General features: G+C 39.7%; 2 protein-coding genes across 5 annotated transcripts in view; one reads left to right on the plus strand and one right to left on the minus strand.

The window, feature by feature from the left end:
- The window catches only part of adamts10 (ADAM metallopeptidase with thrombospondin type 1 motif, 10), a 60,137-nt gene extending 58,674 nt beyond the window's left edge, over positions 1 to 1,463 (minus strand). For both annotated transcript variants that reach the window (XM_078258606.1, XM_078258605.1), the window contains exon 1: positions 1,352 to 1,463. The gene's annotated coding sequence lies outside the window, so the exon portion shown is untranslated. The remainder of the gene's footprint in view (positions 1 to 1,351) is intronic.
- Positions 1,464 to 4,187: 2,724 nt separating this feature from the next.
- zap70 (zeta chain of T cell receptor associated protein kinase 70) lies at positions 4,188 to 21,928 on the plus strand. Of its 3 annotated transcripts, none has more exons than XM_078258607.1 (13): positions 4,188 to 4,290; positions 9,644 to 10,114; positions 15,931 to 16,091; positions 16,199 to 16,337; positions 16,438 to 16,519; positions 16,706 to 16,728; positions 16,815 to 16,854; positions 17,809 to 18,004; positions 18,157 to 18,363; positions 18,928 to 19,120; positions 19,979 to 20,119; positions 20,223 to 20,335; positions 21,423 to 21,928. In XM_078258607.1, exons 2-13 carry the CDS (start codon positions 9,710 to 9,712, stop codon positions 21,547 to 21,549), a joined length of 1,827 nt encoding a protein of 608 aa, XP_078114733.1. In that variant the 5' UTR covers positions 4,188 to 4,290; positions 9,644 to 9,709; the 3' UTR covers positions 21,550 to 21,928. The 3 variants fall into 3 exon arrangements, with proteins under 3 accessions (XP_078114733.1, XP_078114735.1, XP_078114736.1); XM_078258609.1 differs by lacking the exon at positions 4,188 to 4,290 and adding an exon at positions 9,310 to 9,404; XM_078258610.1 differs by lacking the exon at positions 4,188 to 4,290 and adding an exon at positions 9,437 to 9,531.
- The last annotated feature ends 228 nt before the right edge of the window (positions 21,929 to 22,156 follow it).

The following is a 22,156-nucleotide window of genomic DNA, read 5'->3' on the forward strand; positions in this document are numbered from 1 at the left end:
CAAAATAGCTGACAGTTTTCTTTTAATCAACATTGATTAATCAACTTATTGTTTCAGCTCTTATCTTCTTTACCTATCCCATCAAGACATAGCATTAATGTAGTGCAAAAGAAGGCCTGTGTGTGTGTGTGTGTGTGTGTGTGTGTGTGTGTGTGTGTGTGTGTGTGTGTGTGTGTGTTGGCGAAAAGGTACGGATGCAACAATGCAATTTGGGATTTCAGTATTGCCGCCATAACTGACCTCAATAAAGGTAGCAACCATGATGTGACCGATCAATATTCAATACGGTTTCTTTGTTAAAACAAATTCAGTGTTTACGCTAATAGTTATCAGCATTCATAAAAGCCTGGTTGGCTGCCAGTTTTAGTGTCACAGTAACGCCTGGCCTCATCTTTCCTTACATAAAGTTTATCACAATGAGTTTAGAGGTTTACAGAATTTAAATTTGGGGGAAATCACACACAGTATCACATTGTTTAGTTGAGGTATAGGAATAAAAAGTTGGACTAGGCATCTCTAATGTGCATGTATGTATTTGTGTGTGGTTTGGTTGATGGTATATCCAAAACCTGAGAAACTAAACTAATATGTCTGTTGCCATCATATGCAAACTAAAACAAGGCTACATGACAAAAATTATAGTATCTTGAATAAGAGCATATGTTAATTCTACCAACATGGTGCACAAATAATGCAATTATGTTGACAAAAAGAAATAAACCTGCTGTTCATTGAGGGACCACATATTTGCATCCATGTGCACACAAGTCCTAAAACTACTTAGATCATCTGTGTTACTTCAGAGAATCTAAAAGTTAGCTGTAACATTCTGGAGTTATAATTCATCAATCCCTAAAATATGTTATAAACCTTATAGAATAATAGTAGTTGCAGAATTACTGCAGTAGTTTTGCATCAATGGGAAGATACATGTTGCTCCCCCAGCCGGTGAACGAATCAAGGCCACTCTTCACTTTATGTACCTGATGTCTGCACACACACGCACACACACGCACACTGACTGCCTTGTCATCAGCCAATGAGGAGATCCCAGCCATAACTACGAGCTCTTGAGGAGAAGAGCCAATTCAAACATAGATTTTAAGAGGAATACTATACAAATACATTTACAACATTAAATCCATAAAGGGCCATATCATGACCCTCTGATACCACAACGAAAAAACTAAAAGACTAAACAAGAGCGACATTCAAAGTATGCAGAAATATTTCTGGAGAAATTAGCGTATTAGAGTTCAGAGCAGCCTCCTGGCAGCATCATGTCATGACCGTTTTTCTCCAGACTTTTGCATGAAAACATGTGTGAGTGTGGCCGAGCTCGCTGACTTACCTTCCCCGTGTCCCCTTGCAGAAGATTCCGCTGTGATTCTGTCCTCTGTCCTCCGCAGCGAGCGGAGAAGAGGCGGCGCCGGCGGATGACTGAGGAGACTCAACTTCTTCCACTTCCAGAACTAGTGAGGGCACAGTTTGATGTCGAGTCACCCACACTCAGATTATCAAACTTCCGGTTACGATTTGCAAAAATAATAGTCATATCTGCAAAAGGTTTTGGGTAAAATGAGCTAAATTGAGGGTTAATGTTCCGGTTTAGTGACATGACTTGATTAAGACCTCCACGGATGTTTCATCTTGAAGTACAATCCAATCTCTAACTATCCTGATTGTTAATGTGCGTTTTGCTGCCCAACTCTGTGCACTTTTTATAGGCTACAAGTAAGCTATTACATGTATTAACTTATTTATTTAAAAACCTTTATGTGTGTATCACCATGGATATGTGTAAAATAGCCCCATGTCTTCAATTATAGTGCAAGTGCAGTTCTTAGGGTTTTTGTTTATTTATTTCAACAGCAACACCACACACCACCCAATCTGGTTTGGCTATTTATTTTTTCTTTGCACCATGGATGTGGCTTTGCATATGCCAGGAGTCAAGATACAGAATATACTGAAACTATTACCAAACAACATTACCATGTTCAATGTTCTTCTGCGATACTGACCTGAGTGAATTAAGTAATTGCAACACTGAGATGTTACCAAAATGTTTTAATAAAGACATGTTTTACCCCCTTTTAAGTGTGGTATTACTTTTCCTATATCAATGTTAAGTTTCACAATATTATGTTAATACTTAGATGGTAAGGCAAACCGCAAGACATCAGACAACCTGGAAGGGTCTCTTCTGTCAGTGGTAAAATTAAGGTGAACAGTTGGAGGCAAATGTTTTTTTTCTAGGTAACAATTTTTTTCTAAATGCTCTGTCGTCATGATTCAAAGTTAGAGTAAAAGGGAGACACATACAATCCATATTAAAAACATACACATTATTTCCCACATATACTTTTAAGCCATAATGTTTCTAGAACTTCAGTCTGAATCCTAACAAATATGTTTGTACATGTGTCACTGTATTGACATCGTTTAAAGATCTGTTGTGAGTACTCCTATCACAAGTGGACAGCGTACTAAGAGCAGTCCACTTGGACTACCAGATCAAATGAGGCTTTTAAACACAGATCCTTTGTTGACCCATTCAAGATCAAGGTCTAATTGAAAACCCACCACTTAAATTTAGATTACAAGGGCTGCTTTTATTTTGAAGGCACACATTTTCCTGTCCGGTTTTGTTTTGTCTGTGGTTGTCCGACTTGATTCAGAGGGGGCTTGCTGATTGGCTGCCTGATGTGCGACTCCAAGGAAGCAGCTGCAGTCAGTGTGTGTGTGTGTGTGTGTGTGTGTGTGTGTGTGTGTGTGTGTGTGTGTGTGTGTGTGTGTGTGTGTGTGTGTGTGTGTGTGTTTGTGCGCGCGTGTGTGTGTGTGTACTGTGGTTATTGCACAGGTGCACTAGTATAGTGTGTACGTGTCATAATGGTTATTCTGTAATAAAAAAAGAAAGAAGGAAAACACACTTCACATAGAGATGAGGGCACATACAAGTATTTTAGCATCACAGTGTACCACAAGCTCACTTAAGTTAAATAAAACAACAACAAGATTTAGCTTAAGAACAAAAATTAAAGTGTAAAAACGTATATTTTGTAATTCAGAGCCTGGCTGTTTCCTCCTGTTGCCACTCTGTATGCTAAACTGACCACTTTCTGGCCTTAGCTTCATATTTAAAGGAATAGTTTGACATTTGGGGAAATACACATAGCCTACTCACTTTCTGGTGGACAGTTAGATATGAAATTTTGTACCGCACACATATTTAAATGTTAAATAAGGGGACAGGTAGCAGCCGGTTAGCTTAGCACAAAGACTGGAAGCTGCTTCTAGTCTTTATGCTAAGCTGAGCTAATTGGCTGACATCTGTAGCTTCATATAGCAAGACGTCGAATAAGTGTAATTCCCAAAATGTTGAACTATTTCATTAACCAAATGTGATATAAATTGTTATGGTAATTACTGAGCGTTAGCGCAGCTAGTAGGCCGATTTTGTTACCGTTGGACAGAGCCAGGCTAGCTGTTTCCCCTTGTTTCCAGTCTTTATGCTAAGCTAAGATAACCAGCTTTAGCCTTATATTTAACATACAGATATGAGAGTGGTATCGATCTTCATGTCTAACTCTGCACAAAAGCGAATAAGCGTATAACCCCAATTGTCAAGCTATTCCTTTAAATCGGAAGCTACAGTCAGCTGCCTGTTAGCTTAGCTTTACACAAAGACTTGATCTTGGTTCTGTAAAAGGTGAAATAAAATCCATCTACAAGCACGTCCAAGAAATAGTCCAGCAACTCCCCTGTGAAGCCACAACTTGTCATTTTACACTTTTTCTTTAGATGTTTTTATATAGATAAAACAAACGAGATATAGCGTGTAAATTAGTGAACTTTGAAGGTTATGTAAATGTCAACCGTCTCCTCCTTCTCTTCATATGTAACACAAAGACATGAGAGTGGTATCGATCTCCTCATCTAACGCTCAGCAAGAAAGTGAATAAATATATTTCCCAAAATGTCAAACTATTCCTTTAATGTTGAGGCAATCAGGATGGTATATTTGGACACAGTATTCTACAGTTTGTAATAGTTCAATCAAGATTTAAAGAGATCATAAGAACGTGATAGGCAACAAACTGGATTCAGAGGCCCGTGTATGCATTGCATTTGTGTATGTGTGTGTGTGTGTGTGTGTGTGCATGTGTGTCATTGTCGCTAACCCCCACTTGTTCATAGCACCTTAAACTGCTGTCAGATAGACAGATATATCTTTGTCTCTGAAGCAACAACATCGCTCTATTCAGCGGTGAAGCAGTGACACATACTGTAAGTAGGTTTTATTGTTATATCGGATTTAACAGCAGCCATACTTTATATTGTTGGATTACATATATTTTCTATGTAAAAAAACTAAAAGATGATATGGTAGGTGACAATATGATAAGGTGAAGACTAGGCCTGAGGAAAAGATTTATTGAAATGATGAAATATATCAACAAAAACCTACTTTACGGTGTTAAAAGTGTGTTTTAACATTTTTATATCAATGATCCTCACAGTAATTAAGTCTGTAAACCTACAATAATCTATGATATTTATAATCTTATTTATCTTTTGAGTTTAAAGCAAATAATCTCCAGTTTAAATGGGTGTTTTTGTATTTAAATTGCTCTATCTGAGCTGTAAAACAGTATGAAAATGTGTGTGCACCATAGTCTGGTTAAGGCATGGTTGCGCTGGATTATAAAAATAGAGATTACATGTGCAAAAATATAAATAACTGCTTTCATTGTGCCTTGGAATAGAAAACCAAAAATGGGTAAAGAGGTCTGTGTGTGTCCTTTATCGCTTGTAACTTTTCTTGAAATTACTGGATGTATTTTTGGTCCTGGACTGAAGCATATCTGCAAAATGTTCCAGCCGCAGTCTGACGACATTGGTCTGGACAGCAGAAAGAGGGTTTTATGTACAAAATGTGCTTGTTAATTCACAGTTTAAGTGTGAGTGTTTACAGCCAATTTTAACATTATATTTTGTTTCAGATTAAACCACAATTGACACAAAAGCCTCATTATAATGAGGTTTCAGTGACAGCTTGCTTTGTGTGTGTTTTTTTACTGACAGAAATGAAACAACTGCTGAGGTGCTTGTGTTATTTTTTGTTTGTAAGATAAAGTATTTAGAGAGAATTGCAATTTTTTCGAATGCGATTTTGAATCTCAACAGGCTCATTTTGGTTCGGAATCATGACAAAGAAACACATGCAAACCATTTATTTGAATGACAATTGTTTCCATTGATGCAGGAAGATGTGCTTCAGTTTGGGGCATTTCGGCCCCTGATCTAATATGCAGATGAGCCTATTATCCAAGTCCGCCCACGTCTTTACTTGTTTTTAAATCATCACCAAAACAAAGGGCAGTTTGTGGAAAATCATTTCATGTATGAGGGTTTAAATGACTCATTATCTGTTGAAGGATGCTTACACAGTCTTAAACGCTGATGTACGTATGGAGGAATGCTCTGAGTTACATAACAACAAGCTAACTTCCTGATAGCGCAACCAAAATAATCATGACCTAAAATAACTTTAATAGCTGAATAGTTATCATGGGAATGCTGTTGATTTAATATGAACAACGTAATCTACAGAAAACAGCTTTTAGTAGTTAAAGAAGCAAATAAAATCACTGACCTCATGGTGGTATTTACATATAATTCATGAAGGTAAAAGAGTTCGAATAAGTCTCAACGCTATAGGGGGGCTTTGCATTTTGTGTTTTTACTCTTTACATAAAGAGGTCACTATTTACATTACTCCTACTTGACCTATCAGCGTGACATTAACGTTAGCATGCTAATGAAGTCTGGCCATTTTTGAGATGTTTGAGTGTCATTTTATAGTAAATAGAGAAACACAGAGTATACATATTCTCTGTAGTGTTTCTAATTTAATGGGGTTAATGATCCTGTACATAAATACACATGTTTTTTAAGGATTTGTAGTCAAGCTTAGTGGCTCTATGAATGACAATGTCTGTTGGTCAGTCAGTCCACCACTTTGGTCCAGACTGATATTTCTACAACTATTGGATGGATTGCCATGACATTTTTTACATACATTAATGATTCCCAGAGGATGAATCCTGCTGAATTTGGGGATCCCCTGATTTTTTTCTTCTTTTTCTAGTGCCATCAGCAGGTCTAGGGTTTCAGTATTATCAGTCAGATGTATCAACATCTACAGGATAGATTGGCACAAATTTTGGCTTCCTGAAATTTTCTAGTAGCCTACACATTTGACTCTATCCAATATTTTATTGTTTAGGACAAAATAGCTGCAAAACTAACTTAGCTCAAATTTTCCACCCTGGTCTTTAGACCAATACTAAGGATTATTATTTGAGTGCCTGAGATCGGCCAATATGTTTTCCTGACAGTTAAACATGTCACTATTCTTGCACAGGGCAAAACACATGAAAAAACATATTTTTTTCATACAGTTATGAGGCCGGAATTTTTGCTGCGTAACAGGACTGACTCAATTATTAAATGTTAGCATGCTAACACACTAAACTGGCATGGTTGACATTATACCTGCTAAACATCAACATGTTAGAATTGTGATTGTGAGCATGTTAGCATGATGATGTTAGCTTTTAGGTAGAAACACAGCTGTACCAAAGGACAGTCTCCCATAGCTGCTAGCATGGCTGCAGAATTTTAGTCTTGTTATACTTTAAGTAGGCCTATATTTGGTAGCTTTTACTTATGTTTGCTTATAGTTATGTTTACTGAGTATAATTATGAATGCTGGGCACCCCAATGTTTAGCTCACAATATTTTACTGGGTAAGAAAGTTGTATGCCTGAACTTGTACTGTTCTTCATTATTAGGATCAATCAGAATGAATATATTAGCTCTTGTGTTTGGTTTCACTTAGTTCTTCATGCTTCACAAAACCTCTCCATCAATGACATCAAGATTGATCAACCTGGAACACGTCACTTCTTTACAAAAATGTAAAAGTTTGACCAGATGACAAACACGATTTTTTTTTTTTTTTAAATGATATTACATAAATCATGCCATAAAAAAACAAACACTCAGCCCTGTAGATTTTGGCGTGTGTCACTGACTATATGTCCTCCGCTTGTTGAAAACAGAGTGACTCAGGACTTTTTCCACTGCTCACTGGCTCACTATTACTCTTTTACATTACATTCAGCTAGTTTCTGTCTTTTAAAGTATCTTTTGATGAAAACAGTTGCAGGCTCAGTAGAAAGACAGGACACAACACTATGGGTTCAAAGCTGTCAATATTTCACCTCATCTCTCTACACCTTTTGCTTTTGTGGTTCATAACATGCAAGTAAAGAAGAAAAACCATAAAAATCATATTTTGAAAAGAACACGAGCTGAGCAAAGACCTGAATTTTGTCATAGTTGGAAGTTTTTAGAAGTTTTTATGTCTCGTTGGAAAACTGTCAATGTTTTGGTGAGTTTGGTCGTGTCCTAAATTACAGCAGTGAGGCTAATATTCTTGTCGTGGTGTGTTAGGAGTTTGTTGGTTTATCAAGTTTACTTTCTCTTTCAGTTTAAGATTGTTCACCTAATATCGTTGAAGTCGGTGATGAATTTAGAAATTGTATCACTACAAATCAGTCTTGCTTTGTGCTTACTGGGAATATAAATAAAAGAAAAACCATGGAAAACAGAGTAAAGGGAATTATTTACGTCTCTGTATAGCCTACCTGTAGTCTCAACAGAATATCCATGTTGTACAGGAAATTAGGGTGGAAAATAAGTATTTGATTATTTTCATTATTGAATACTGTTGTCAATTAATTGTTTAGTGAAGTTCAAACAATAGTTGAAAAAGCCAGGTCACAGTCCTGGAGCTAAAGCTGATGTCTTCACATTGATTGTTTTGTCCAACCAACAGTCTAAAACTGAGAGATATTCCATTTATAATCATAAAAAAAAAAAAAAAAACCCAGAAATGAGCAAATTATCACATTTTAGAAGTTGGAATCAGCAAATGTTGGCTTTATAAATGATTTAAACGACTAATCAATTATCAAGATAGTTCATCTTGAGTTAATTTAAATAGTCAATTTTCTGTTAATAATCAATTAAACAACAAACTGAAGTGATTTGACTTTACACCATACAAAAAGGTGTAGGTGTAGTTTATGAAGCATTCTTGTGATGTCACAGCTTGTCTGTAGACGTGTGAGCTATCCATTTGTCCACATAGTCGGGTCTGGAGGTCTTTGTTGTGGTGGGTTTTCTGTCTTGTGGCAACTGTGTTTTTCTGCTTGGCTGTCCACTGTGGATGTGGGCATGTATGTAGCCAGGAAGCTGAGGTTTTCACTCACTTAATGTTTTTTTTCTTCTTTTTTTCTGTTACAACAGGAAGTGTTAATCTAAAAAAGTAATTTGGCTCTTACAGATGTACAAATGTCAAACTCTTTAGGTTCCATTAAATAAATGTGAGTGTGAGCTTTTGCATTCATATATATATATATATATATATATATATATACAAATGACTTAAACGATAAATCAATTATCAAAATACTTAATCTTAAGTTAAGTTAAATAGTTGATTGATTTTCTGTAACTATTCAATTAAACTACTAATTATTTCAGCACAACAGGGAATCTCTTAGACCTTTAACTTCAATAAAGATGAAAACCTCCCATATCAACACACTTTCCATTCACACCTAGACCGGAAACTGATGGAGATTAAATCTATCATGTCAAAGTTAGCATAAGTGGTTGATAAATTTCCAACACACTACGGTAGAAATGGTTTAAGCTTTAACCTTTTTCTCTTATTTCTTTTTAGTTTATCTCAATCCTTATTACAAGCACTTCTACATATTCAGATGATCTCCTCTCTTTGTGGTGTGAGCTGACGCATTGTGAACTCTGTCAATTTCTGTTTTGACATTTTTTTCGCCTGCTATCACATAACTGTTCCACACTGCAGTCAAAACCTGCCTAATTTTAATCTCATCTTTATGTCTTCAGACACTTATACAGAAGCTCTAAATCAGAATCCTACCAGACACATCACATTGTAGTTGTTTTAACAATAGAGTGGGGTAAAATTCCCCTTTACAGTTTTCCTTCCATAAAGGAAAACTTACAAACTTGAGTCTCTAAAGCAGAAGGAATTATCTAGAATCAAAAAGCACCTGTTTAACGGAAGAACAAGATGCTGGAGAAAGGAGGCTTTGAGGGCGGACTGCAACTTCCTGTTGTGGCTTTTGTCACCCGTTAGTCTGCAAGCTTCATGCAGTCACAACCTGTGGGTGCTTACCTTTTGCTAAATATCTCACCCAGACATAGGGCACATCACAGAGCTGAAAGTCCTGAAAAAACATACTTTCTCTTAGTTAGTAACATAGTTAAGAGAAGAAGAGGAGGTGAGGTTCTCAGGATGATGTGTCTTTTGCTTTTTGTAAAAAACTTGTAGCATTGAATGTTGTCCATTTTCAAATTGTATTTCCACAACTAAGAGCTAAAAAGTTTAAAGGTCAGAGGTCACATACTGTGAGTGTACAAGTCACACATTGGGCATTTGAACCAGCATATTCCTAAAAACATTCAGCCTTTTTTTTAAATGCAGGCATTGCTTAAATGTTTTCCCTTTCTATCTTTCTAGTTAATTTCCACCATCTACACCCAGGACTCCAAGCCAAAATCCAGCCCATCTCTCCCAGGTCTCACCATGTCCATCGACCCGGCGGCCGACCTGCCTTTCTTCTACGGCAGCATCAGTCGCTCAGATGCCGAGCAGCACCTGAAGCTGGCCGGGATGGCCGACGGGCTCTTCTTGCTGCGACAGTGTCTCCGCAGTCTGGGAGGCTACGTCCTGTCTGTTGTGTGGAACCTGGAGTTTCACCATTACTCCATAGAGAAGCAGCTTAATGGGACTTACAGCATCACAGGAGGGAAGCCTCACTGTGGACCTGCAGAGCTCTGTGAGTTTTACAGCAAAGACCCTGATGGGCTGGTGTGCATCCTTAAGAAACCCTGTCACCGCTCCCCGGATACACCGATACGTCCCGGCGTCTTCGACAACCTGAGAGAAAACATGCTGAGGGAGTACGTGAAGCAGACCTGGAACTTGGAGGTGAGGCTCTGCTGAAGCTCTGCTGAGGCTCTGCTGAGGCTGTTGGGTACTGTGGAACAGTTACCTTTAATGGCCTTAAGTTTGTAGACTCTAAAAGTGAATGAGTTCCTACTTTTCAAGAAGTTAAAATAAGTTGTAGTATAATTGAATATGTAAATGCAAGAGATAAGTGAATTAGGGATAATTAGCATTTAGTAATTAAAGGTTCCAGTGGTGGGATGTAACTACTGTAATTAGATTTACTGAAGTACTGTACTTACATACTATTTTGAGGTACATGTACTTTAGTTTACTTTACTTACTTTTATGTAGCTCTGTGTGTATTCCCCACTACATTACAGAGTCAAACATTTTACTCTTTACTCCATTCATTTGACAGATGTAGTTACTGACCAGATTAAGATTTTACATAAAACTTATAATAAACTTACAAAATACAACACATTGATAAAGATTAAACAATCATTTAACTTGTCATATTTAAGATATCTATGTGCTGTTAGCTGTGCACCAAAGATACATTTTCCCTCTACTATTCTCACAAAGTTTCTATTTGAATAACTGTTTCCAATGATAACTGAGAAGTTAACAAGAGATCATATAATCCAATATTTCACAAAGTTTCTAAAAGTTTAAAATATGAAAAAAATAGTGTAGCTGGATTTTGTTTTTTCTTCTTCCCTCTCGTATTAATCATCTTACGACCACTGAGATTTACACTACCGGTCAAAAGTTTGGGGTCAATTTCCATTCCACTCCATTATAGACAGAATACCAGCTGAGATCAGTTGCATTGTTTTTTAACCAGGGCAGCAGTTTTCAGATTACATTATGTGCTTACATAATTGCAAAAGCGTTTGCAAAAGCAATGTTTTCTCAGTTAGCCTTTTAAAATGATATCAGATTAGTAAACAGAATGTGCCTATGGAACAATGGATGAACTAGTACAGTGCCCGTTGAAAATGTGCCTGTTTGGAACGGGCCGATTGCTTGGCCTGTGGTATTGCTGCTTGTAGAATTCATCAAAACCAAATTGTACCCCAAAATTACTTACAGAAGGACCCCAAACCACTTCATATGCAACTCCCCTGTATAGCCTACTACTAACTTACTGATTTACCTGACAGAGAACGTTGCAGATTCAGAATGTAATCACAAAATATCACAATGACAATGTGGAGTAATCAGACATTGGCCTCATGGACTCACGGTGCAGTGTGCTACCCACCCGGCCCGTTATGAGAGCTAATCGCAGATATCTGCGTTAATCAATCACCAGAAGCTGACTGTGTGTGTGTGTGTGTGTGTGTGTGTGTGTGTGTGTGTGTGTGTGTGTGTGTGTGTGTGAGTGCAGAGAGAGAGAGAGAGAGAGAGAGAGAGAGAGAGAGAGCGAGAGACGGTGTTGTGTCGTATGATCATTAACGAATTTAACACTGCAGCAGAGGTGTTCATTTCCATACAGATTTAATGGCTTGACAGTTAGTGAAGGGTTCTTGATGCCGGCCATCAACGACCCTTACAGAGAAAACAGTCACAGTTACTGAAATATTTTTTAAAATACACACACACACACACACACACACACACACACACACACACACACAGACAAAATAAGCAGAACATCCATGTGATTTTGCAAAGTGCACATTTTTGTGTCTTTGTATACTCAGTTCAAGGTCCAAAAGACTTCAATCCAAAATCCTGTAGTTTTATGATTTGTCTCCTGCTGCAGACAGTCACACACTGAGACCAGTAGCCTTTTATCACTGGTGGGCTTCAGCTAAACAGCCAAACTGGCTCCAGATGTATGTGGACTCAGCAGGGACCAAAAGGAGCCAGAAAAGTCATAATGGCCCTCTCTCTCAGCAGTGTTGGAAACTAACAGTACATGTACTCAAGTACTATACTTTAGCACACTTTTGTGATACCATTTATCTTACTTTCTACTTCCACTCCATATATTTCAAAGGGAAATGTTGTACTTTTTACTCTTACTACACTACATTCATTTGACAGATATAAGATAAGAGATAAGATAAAATAGACTTTATTAATCCCACACTGGGGAAATTCCTGTGCTACAGCAGCTCAAAAGAAAAAAAATTACACACATCAGAATAACACAAATACACATTAAGTAGACATAGGAGAAACAATATACATAACTATGCAAGAAACATCTTATGGATGCACTGGGACGCATCCTCAGTGATGTATCCTGGGATCATTGGGTGTTTCGGGTCTCGCAACATCATACACCCTCGCCCAGGCGACCCAGCCGGGGTTGATCAAGCCCCGACTTGCATCCCAGTAGCAGTCCACGGATAAGTCCACGGATCAGCCCTCTTAATCCAAAGCCACCTTGTGGCCTTCTCTGCGGCTTCACTTGCGGATTGAATGGCCCTCTTCTTGGCCGTCCCTGTCACGCCCAAACGACTGAGGACTTTGCAAAGTGAACGTCCTGCAAAGTCTCTGCAGCCGACTTCTATAGGCTCATAGAAGGTTTTCCAGCCTCTCTCCCTGCACTCCTCCACCAGTTCCTGGTACTTAGCGCGTTTCCTCTCATTGGCTTTCTCAATACGCTCTTCCCAGGGCACCGTAAGTTCCAGCATGATCAGATGTTTTGAAGCCTCGGAGGTAACTATGATGTCTGGACGGAGTCTTGTTGTTGCAATATGCTGAGGGAACCTCAGCTGTTTTTCCAGGTCGACCTACAGCAGCCAGTCAGAGGCTTTGTGGAGGAGGCCTGTTTTTAATTGTGAGCGTACCCGGCTCTGGTATCTCTCCAGCTTTGATGAAGGGAACTGCCTTCTTTGGAGCATGATGGTGTTTGCTGGTGTTGATGGCTGAGGCTAAGCTCTCAGCAATTGCCTTAAGCACCTGGTTGTGGCGCCAACGATAGCGACCATCAGCCAGAGCCTTCGGGCAACTGCTGAGGAGATGTTCTAAAGAGCCTTTTCCAGAGCAAAGGTGGAAGGTGTCAAAAAGGAAGGTGTCTCGCTCTTCCCCCAGACATGGAGGTTAGCTGGACTTGGCAGGGCATCGTAGACAGCTTGTACCAGGAAACAGACCCGATGGAAATCTGCCTGTAAGATGTTTGCCCAAGTGATCCTACGCTGCAGTGTACTCTCCCACCTTGTCCACGCCCCCTGCTGCCGGAGTCCCACAGCCCTGCTCACTCGTTCTTCCTCCACGCCTGCTCAAATCTCTTCCTGGAGTAGATGGTGTCTTTCTTTGCCACGAGCCTGGCTGACCAGCGTCTTTGGGAAATAACCCAAACCCACTCTGCCTGTCGCCACGGTGGCCACCAATGCCTTTTGTCTGAGGCGTGACTCTGCCACCTCCACTGCTTTCCCAGCCTTCCATTTCCTTCCCGTCCTCACCTCAATGCCGGCTGATGACACCTTACAGTCCCTGGAATCCCTGTACTGTAGGACTTCTCTGGTGTGTACCACCATGAATTCTTCAGTGAGGCTGCTGAAGGGCAGCTGCAGGATGTTACTTGTCCCAGTGCAGCGCTGGTAAGACTGCGTGGAAGGCCCAGCGACTTCTGAAGAAAGCCACTGATCTTCCTTTCTAGGGACTCAACTGTTGTCATTGGGACTGCATAGATAGATCCAGGCTTTAAATCTACCAGGCAGACCGGACTTGTCAACCTTGGTGAGCCAAACTCCAAGTTCTTGTCCAAGTTCGGTCGATGTAGTTGTTCTTGAGGAGAAACTCTGTCAGTCTTCGTGACATGATGCTGAAAAACACCTTCCCTTCAACACTCAATAGTGAAATAGTTCGAAACTGGTTGATGTTTTTGAGTTCTCCTCTTTGGGGAGCCACACTCCCTCGGCCCATCTCCACTGGTCAGCAACTCTTCCTCTTCGCCAAATCACCTTCAAGATCTTCCACAGGTGCCGGAGAAGCTCTGGGCAGCGCTTGTAGACCAAATAAGGTACTCCACTGGGGCCTGGAGTAGATGCCGAGCGAGCTGCCTTGATGATCTCCTCAACATCCCTCAAACTTGGCTCCCTCAGGTTGAACTCTGTTGTTGGGGGAGCGGAGCTGATGAGGGCTTTGTTGGGCTCCAGCTGTTGCTCTCTCATTGAATCGCTCACTGTATCCTGGAGGAAGCGATTCACTTCTTCTTTTGAGCACTCAAGCCTGCCACTGCGCTTGTCCCCAAGCAATTGTTTTGTGAAGCCGAAGGGATTGGCGATGAAGGCCGCTCGCTTCCTGACTCTCTCTCTTCCCTGTCTCCGGTGCCACTCTGCTCTGCGGATGATCATCAGCTTCTTCCGCAGGATGTTGTGCAGCTCTGCTATTGGTTGCCTCTCCTCAGCAGTAGCTTTCTTGTACTGTTTCTTGAGGGTGCGAATCTCCTGACGCAGGTGATGTATCCTGGTAGCCCGGCGGTTCATGGTGTAGGAGGTGGGCTTGGTTTTTCCCTTCTCTACCTGACCAAATCTTTCTGAGGCATAGCTGAAGATGATGGTAGTCATCGTTTGGAGTTGGCTGTCAGCATCTCCTTTGGCTGTGGCTTGGATGATATTGGACACATCCTCGTCGAACTGCAGCCACTCACTCCGTTTGCTGGCTGGGGGCCATAAAGTATAAGAAATAGAAAAAATAGAATTAGTTATAATAATAATAGTAATAAAACAAACATATTTACACAATAAACACTCTTATATAAACAGACACAGATAAAACAGATAAACACAGATATACAGATGAATAAGGTGCAGATGAATATAAATTACATATTGCACAGTTGGAGGTAACACAGAGTAATAAATAAATAAATATGCATAGTTAATAATGTAGGTACATTGTACACATTAAAATTTAGCACATAAGAAACATAAGAAAAATGTATTAAACACAATGCACTGCAAAAGATTAAACCAATGGTTTCCAACTTGTTACTTTTGCTTGTGGCCCCATAGACATACCCCCTGTACACTTCTTATATCATTTGATTTGAATTACAGTTTTAGGCCCACATATGTTACATTATCCAGTATTTCCCAAAAAAGGCAAGGATTAAATAAAAGTAAAAAAAAAAATGGGGTTCCTCAGGAGGGTGGCTGGCGTCTCCCTTAGACATAGAGTGAGAAGCTCAGTCATCTGTGAGGAGCCGAGTAGAGCCGCTGCTCCTTTGCGTCGAAAGGAGCCAGTTGAGGTGGTTCGGGCATCTGGTAAGGATGCCCCCTGGGCGCCTACCTAGGGAGGTGTTCCAGGCACGTCCAGCTGGGAGGAGGCCTCGGGGAAGACCCAGGACTAGGTGGAGGGATTATATCTCCAACCTGGCCGGGGAACGCCTCGGGATCTCCCAGTCCTGCCCCCGGCGACCTGACCCCGGATAAGCGTACGAAGATGGATGGAGAACAGTTTTTTTCTTCTTTCCTAACTTATTAATCATCTCATGACCCCTCTTATTTATTTTGTGACCCACTGGAGAATGGCTGACCCCTAAATTGGGAACCACTGGACTAAACTACTTAACATCATATAACGTAGTTAAACATAGCTGCATATAAACCAACAGTAAAATGCTCTTTATGCATCGATGCGTCAGTATTAGTGATCTGATAATCATTTATCATAGTATATCAGTCACAAGAGCCATTTCTCTGCATATACTTACTTTAACTACAATTTGCTAGTAATAGCCTACTTTTACATGTGATGTGCACCTCTTTTAGAGTGCTGTATTAATATCTCTGCAGGATACCAGGTGTCCAGTGGCAAACACTTTTACAGACATTGCTGAATGAATTTGTGTCTCAATGTGTGCATTCTGCATGTCTATTTTTTCTGCTCAGGGAGAAGCAATGGAGCAGGCCATCATCAGTCAAGCTCCTCAGCTAGAGAAACTGATCGCCACCACGGCCCATGAGAAAATGCCCTGGTATCACGGTAAAATAGCCCGGCAGGAAGGTGAGAGGCGGCTTTACTCTGGAGCACAACCGGATGGAAAGTTTCTGTAAGTTGCTCATGGTGATGTTTTTGCACCTCTTGTCTTTTTCTTTGTCAACCAAAGGTCAAAGGTCTTTATGCAGGTTTTAAGCAACACTGTTGTTTGTTTCTTAGAGTGAGAGACAGAGAGGAGTCGGGTACTTTTGCTCTCTCTGTGGTGTACGGGAAAACAGTGTATCACTACCAGATCCTCCAAGATAAATCAGGGAAATACTCAATGCCAGAGGGAACAAAGTTTGACACGATCTGGCAGGTCGGTCATACCTTGTTCATTATCTAGTGATTATGTTGCAGCTAAGGACATTTTCAGAATGAAATAAAAATAAAATGAAATGTTATCTTAATCTCTCCAGCTGGTTGAGTACCTGAAGATGAAAGCTGATGGCCTGGTGACTATTCTCGGGGAGGTGTGCGTTAACGGAAAAACTGCTGGAAGTAGGTCTACTGAACATCTTATTTCCTTTTCTCAGTCATGTCAACATTATGTAATACCTGCAAAACTCACTGAGTTTCCAGTTAATGTTTGTGGGTTATTTGTAACATACAGCCTTGTTCATTGTTACACCTACTACTGAAATTGTTGATATTGGCCTAAATGTAATCTGTTTTATAATCTTTCAGAGACACCCAGTCTTCCTGCAACAGTGAGTACTGACAACATCCTGCACTGTTTAAGTCAGCATATGTTTCTTTATCTGAGATTTATTTTAATGGAATGTTACTCTTTCAGAGGCGGCCCGGCACAAATGGATACACACCGCCACCTCGAGGTCAGTCACCTGAAGTACAACCAGCTAAAACCCCTTATACTACGCATACAGTTATACTGCAACATTACTGTAAACACACATATTTAGCTGCTCTGTTATATGCACTTGCAGCAAAATAAGTTTGAGGGAATCTGTATATAAACCAACATCACATACCACAGATTGTATAGCAAGTTTGCAATGCCTGTCCCTAGATAGACCTTTAAAATAAAATCAAAATCTGAATAAGGAAGTATAAACAAAACAGTACAAAACACAAACAATGATACAATCAGTAGTATAAGAAGTATTCAGACCTTTTACTTTAGTAAACATACCGATACAACAGTCCTGTTGTAAAAGTAAAAGTCCTGCATTCAAAATCGTACTCAAGTAAAAGTATATGTGTTATCAGCAAAATGTACTTAAAGTATCCAAAGTAAAAGTACATAATATCACAGTAGGCCTATATTAATATTAAATTATTATTATTATGGTTGCATTCATGTATCAGCAGGTGGAGGGAAAGTTTATATATGTGTTGGGTAGTTTAATTTGTAACAATGGCGCCATATTTTGTATACTGATCATATACTTTGTGTGTAAAATCTTAATCTGAAAAATAACTAGTAACTTTGGCCTGTCAGATAAATGTAGTGGAAAAAACTACAATATTTGTCGCTAAAATGTAGTGCAGTAGAAGTATTAAGTAACATAAAATGGAAATGCTCAAGTTAAGTACCTTAAAAATGTACTTAAGTACTTTCCACCACTGCCTGCAATCCTTTTACAGTTACTGCAGCAGCATTTCCAAACTCACACAATCACACACACTTTTGAAAGCAGTGTTTCCAAGAAAACAATATAAATAGTTTAAATAATAAAAAAAAAAAAGATACTAACAGCTGTTTAGCATGTACAGCACATAAAAACCTGTCAACAATTGCAATCTTACTGTGTGGTTTGCACCTTTAGCACCGTCAGGTTTAAAGCCAGACGTGCCTACAGACCGTGAGGTTCTGCCGATGGACTCCAGTGTATTCAACCCGTACCACAACCCGAATGAAGTGAGGAAGTTCAACATCCAGAGGACTCAGCTGCTGATCGATGAAGTGGAGCTCGGCTCTGGGAACTTTGGCTGCGTCAAGAAAGGAACCCTCAAGACTGATTCGTGAGGACTGAAACATTATCAAACGACAGCTGTATAAAAGTTTCACTACTGAACCCAGTGCCCATCCAGATGCCACATGGTTTTGTAAGCACATATATACCATCTTTAAAGTTCAGATGGCCATCCAAAATGTTATGTTTGTCTTCTCTCAGGGGCCATGTCGATGTGGCCATTAAAGTGCTGAAGAGTGACAACGAGAAGCTGGTGCAGGAGGAGATGATGAGGGAGGCAGAGATCATGCACCAGCTGAGCAACCCCTTCATCGTCCGCATGCTGGGACTGTGCAAGGCTGAGAATCTGATGCTGGTCATGGAGATGGCCTCTGCCGGACCTCTCAACAAGTTCCTCTCCACAAATAAGTAAGTGAAGCATAGGCATATGATAATTTAGGAATAAACATCATCAGTATGGATTTTGGTACAGTTGCTCCATGTAATTTATATCATACTTGATAAGGAAAGTACCCTATACTGTAATTCAAGTCTTTTTTTATATAGCCCCAAATCACAATCTTTATTTATTTAATTTTGCATGTGACCCCTTAAAATATAGCAGTGTCTACTTTTGACCCCTCTCTGGACATTACTTTACGTAATGAGGAGTTCAAAAAGGGATTTTCCCTTCTCAGATAGTTTGACTTAAAGCATTTGTGGATCCTTAAGTGTTGAAAGTATCCAGTGTTTCCCAAGAAACAAACTTTTCTACACATTCTTGTGTAGCAAAATACGTTTTATCTCTTTAATCATATTTGACTACTCAGATTTATGCACCCCAAGGTTTGGAACCAGTAACATTCAACACCCTCTTATCCTCAGACCCTTGATTTCAATAAGAAAAAAATTCCATTTCTAAAAGAAAAAAAAAAAACCATATTCTTCATCATCTTCTGATTTTTGTGAAGATCAGTATTTTTGTCCCCACAGGGATACTGTTACCACGGAGAACATTGTCAATCTGATGCACCAGGTGTCAATGGGAATGAAGTATCTGGAGGAAAAGAACTTTGTGCACAGAGACTTAGCAGCTCGTAACGTCCTGCTGGTCAACCAACAGTTCGCCAAAATCAGTGACTTTGGGCTCTCCAAGGCCCTCGGAGCAGATGACAACTATTACAAGGTGCACATCATCAGATTGTCGCGCTGCATGACAAAGTGACACAAATGTTGAACTACTAAAGGATGGAAGCGAAGAGATTCCTAGCATTGCAGCTAACACAAACAGACAGCATATCTTAAACTGATTGCTTTTTTCTGGGAATTACTAAGCTCCCCATAAAGGTGTTACCGGCTCTGTTGAAACTAAAGTAAACACTCAATTAATTTCCTTTTTACTGGTTTACTGATGTACATCTGGAGGGAGTGTAGGGATCAGAAAGTCCCAGGAATCCCTGACTCCAATGAAATATTATAAAACTGAACACTAGACTGTAGAATTCAACAAGACTTTCATTGTTTGATAAATATTTGCCCTACACTGATTTCTTTTTTTCTTGGCAACCCCACCCGTCCCTCAATGTCCACATCCACCAATCATACACTTGTGACATACATGAACTCACATCACTATTAAGTGAAATAAAATAGGACTCAATCACAAAAAAGAAAGGCAACAACAATTTTAAGTGCTGTTGTTAAATTAGGTATGCTAATTAGCTTACGTTTTTCTCATTTTTTCAAAAGTAAAATTTGTTTACATGTAGTGATGCCAATATGTATGGCTTATTTATTCTAATCTATTCCATTCTATTATTTCTATTTAAAATGTTGCTAAAGTAAATGTCATGTAGAGAAAAAATGCATTAAAAAAAAAATGGAAATGAACACATTTTGCAGAACCCTTTGCTCATCCTTAAAGCACCCCAGGGCCCTTTACCCTTTAAGTACCCCAACAGTATATTGGCTCTAAATATCAATATTAATGTAGGCTACCTTTCATTGACATGCTGCTTGTTGTCATACGTGTTGTGTTGTACAGGCTCGTACTGCAGGTAAATGGCCTCTAAAGTGGTACGCTCCAGAATGTATAAACTTCCACAAATTCTCCAGTAAAAGTGACGTGTGGAGTTTCGGTATTACCATGTGGGAGGCCTTTTCCTACGGAGGGAAACCTTACAAGGTAACAAGTGTGTATGCAGAGCATCATCCAAGTCATCTATCAACATTTCAGTTGTACATATTAACTTGAATTACAGCTCTTTTTGTGTCCTAATTTTGTCTAGAAAATGAAAGGACCAGAGGTGATGCGCTTCATTGACAATGGGAACCGCATGGAGTGTCCGCCAGCATGTCCAGAGCGAATGTATACAGTGATGAAAGAATGCTGGACATACAAGTAAGAAACTGACACTTGTGCATCTTAGTTTGTTAAGTTTTATTGGATATTTATTGGGATCAAGATCCCTATTACAAGAGATCAGCATAGTAGCCTTCTGGAAAACAGTCTTTCCCAGTTCAGGAACGTGCTCTTGTGAAATGTATACTATGTCTTTTTGGAGTTTAGAACAAATAATAAATTAATTAAGAGGCGTAGGCTAATATTAATCCTTGTGGGACACCTTTATGAACCAAAGGACTTGATTTGAAAACAACCTGAACTCTACTAGAGAGATTTGATTTAAACCACCAATGGAATATAGTTTATTTAACAAAATATTATGATCAACAGAAAAGGCTTGGGCTTGCCAACCACAACAGCTGTTGCAGCAGTTGTTGTACTATTGTCATGTTAGTCTGGATCAACGGAAGTACATTTCCAGGATAATTGCCTGACGTCCCTCACCTTCCGCTTTCTGTCTGTTGCCGTTCTCACACTCTATTCGCTTTGGGAAACAACAACAAACTTTGAGCTAGCAAGCCGCACGCTGAAAAAAATGGCAAGTTTTGAAGAGAATTTGGATCGTGCAACAAGGCAGACCTGCTTGGTTCTTTCGGGAATGATTGTAAGGTCTTACTTAGAATATGTTTACGGCATTTACAATCTAACTGGGACATTTGGGACCGATTGGCGGGGTTTGCTATGGACGAAGTACACACGGCGATACGCTGGTAAGAGCAAATTACTTTTCACCATGTATCAGCAAATTTAAACACCAAAACATTTTGCAGAGCATCTGAAGCTTAGCGCCGCTCAAGACGATTGTGATTGGTATCATGAAATGCATATTGCCAGACCTTACTCCACAGCACTGTGGAGATAGGTCTGGCGATGCGAGACTATGACCAGGTGTAAAGCCTGACTGCTGCGGCTAAAGGACATTATTTTCCTCAGTGAGAAAAAAAGACAATGCACCATATAATGTGTTGTATTTGAGATTCTATCAGCGTCAGACAGCACTGTGACATCATAATATATTGTGGCATTGCCTTCCTTTGATCACAACCTTTCAAATGGCTGTTTTGGGCCCCTCCTCTCTCACCAGGCATGAGGAGCGTCCTGACTTCAAGAAGGTTTCAGAGTCCATGAAGTCTTACCATTACTCCATATCGAACAAGGCCAAGCCTGAGGGAGCTGTAGCCGCCGCCACCGCCGCCGAGCCTATCAAGTAGACAGAAACAAGGCACATTCTGTCCCAGTGCTGCACAAAGCATCCTTTCAACTGGCCAATAAACAACTAAAACAAAGAACTTTTTATGAACGGTGCACACTGACCAGCTTCGACTACAGTACCGATACAGCTTAACAGGCCTCAGTGACAATAAATGTGCATTTGTAAATTGGACTTCAGTGTGTCGACCATGTAAGGAGCATCTCTGTCCGTCTGTCTGTCTGTTGGGATTTGAATGTTAAATATTGACGTCATTGTATTGATGAACAAACTTATTTTATATTCTGCTATGTTGGAGTATAATGGGAGAATATGGTACATTGACAAGTTGATTTTTCCCTGTATCTTTTCATGCAAAATAAACTATAAGTAGAAAGAAACTGATAGAACTGTACGCTTTCATATCATTCTATTAACATTCCTGTAAAGTCAGTGATTAAAGGTAAGATTTTGGTCTACTTCAACACAAAGTTCACCTGTAACATACAGGTTATAAGTGGAGTTCATAATTATATAAGCCTGCTACATGCACTATTTGTTTTTTTGGCGATACCATGGAGTGAAAACAATAGACCGCATATAATATAATCATTAATTCCTCTTACTGC

This window comes from Sander vitreus, chromosome 9 (assembly GCF_031162955.1).
Source record: "Sander vitreus isolate 19-12246 chromosome 9, sanVit1, whole genome shotgun sequence".
In the NCBI taxonomy this organism is placed as follows: Eukaryota; Metazoa; Chordata; class Actinopteri; order Perciformes; family Percidae; genus Sander; species Sander vitreus.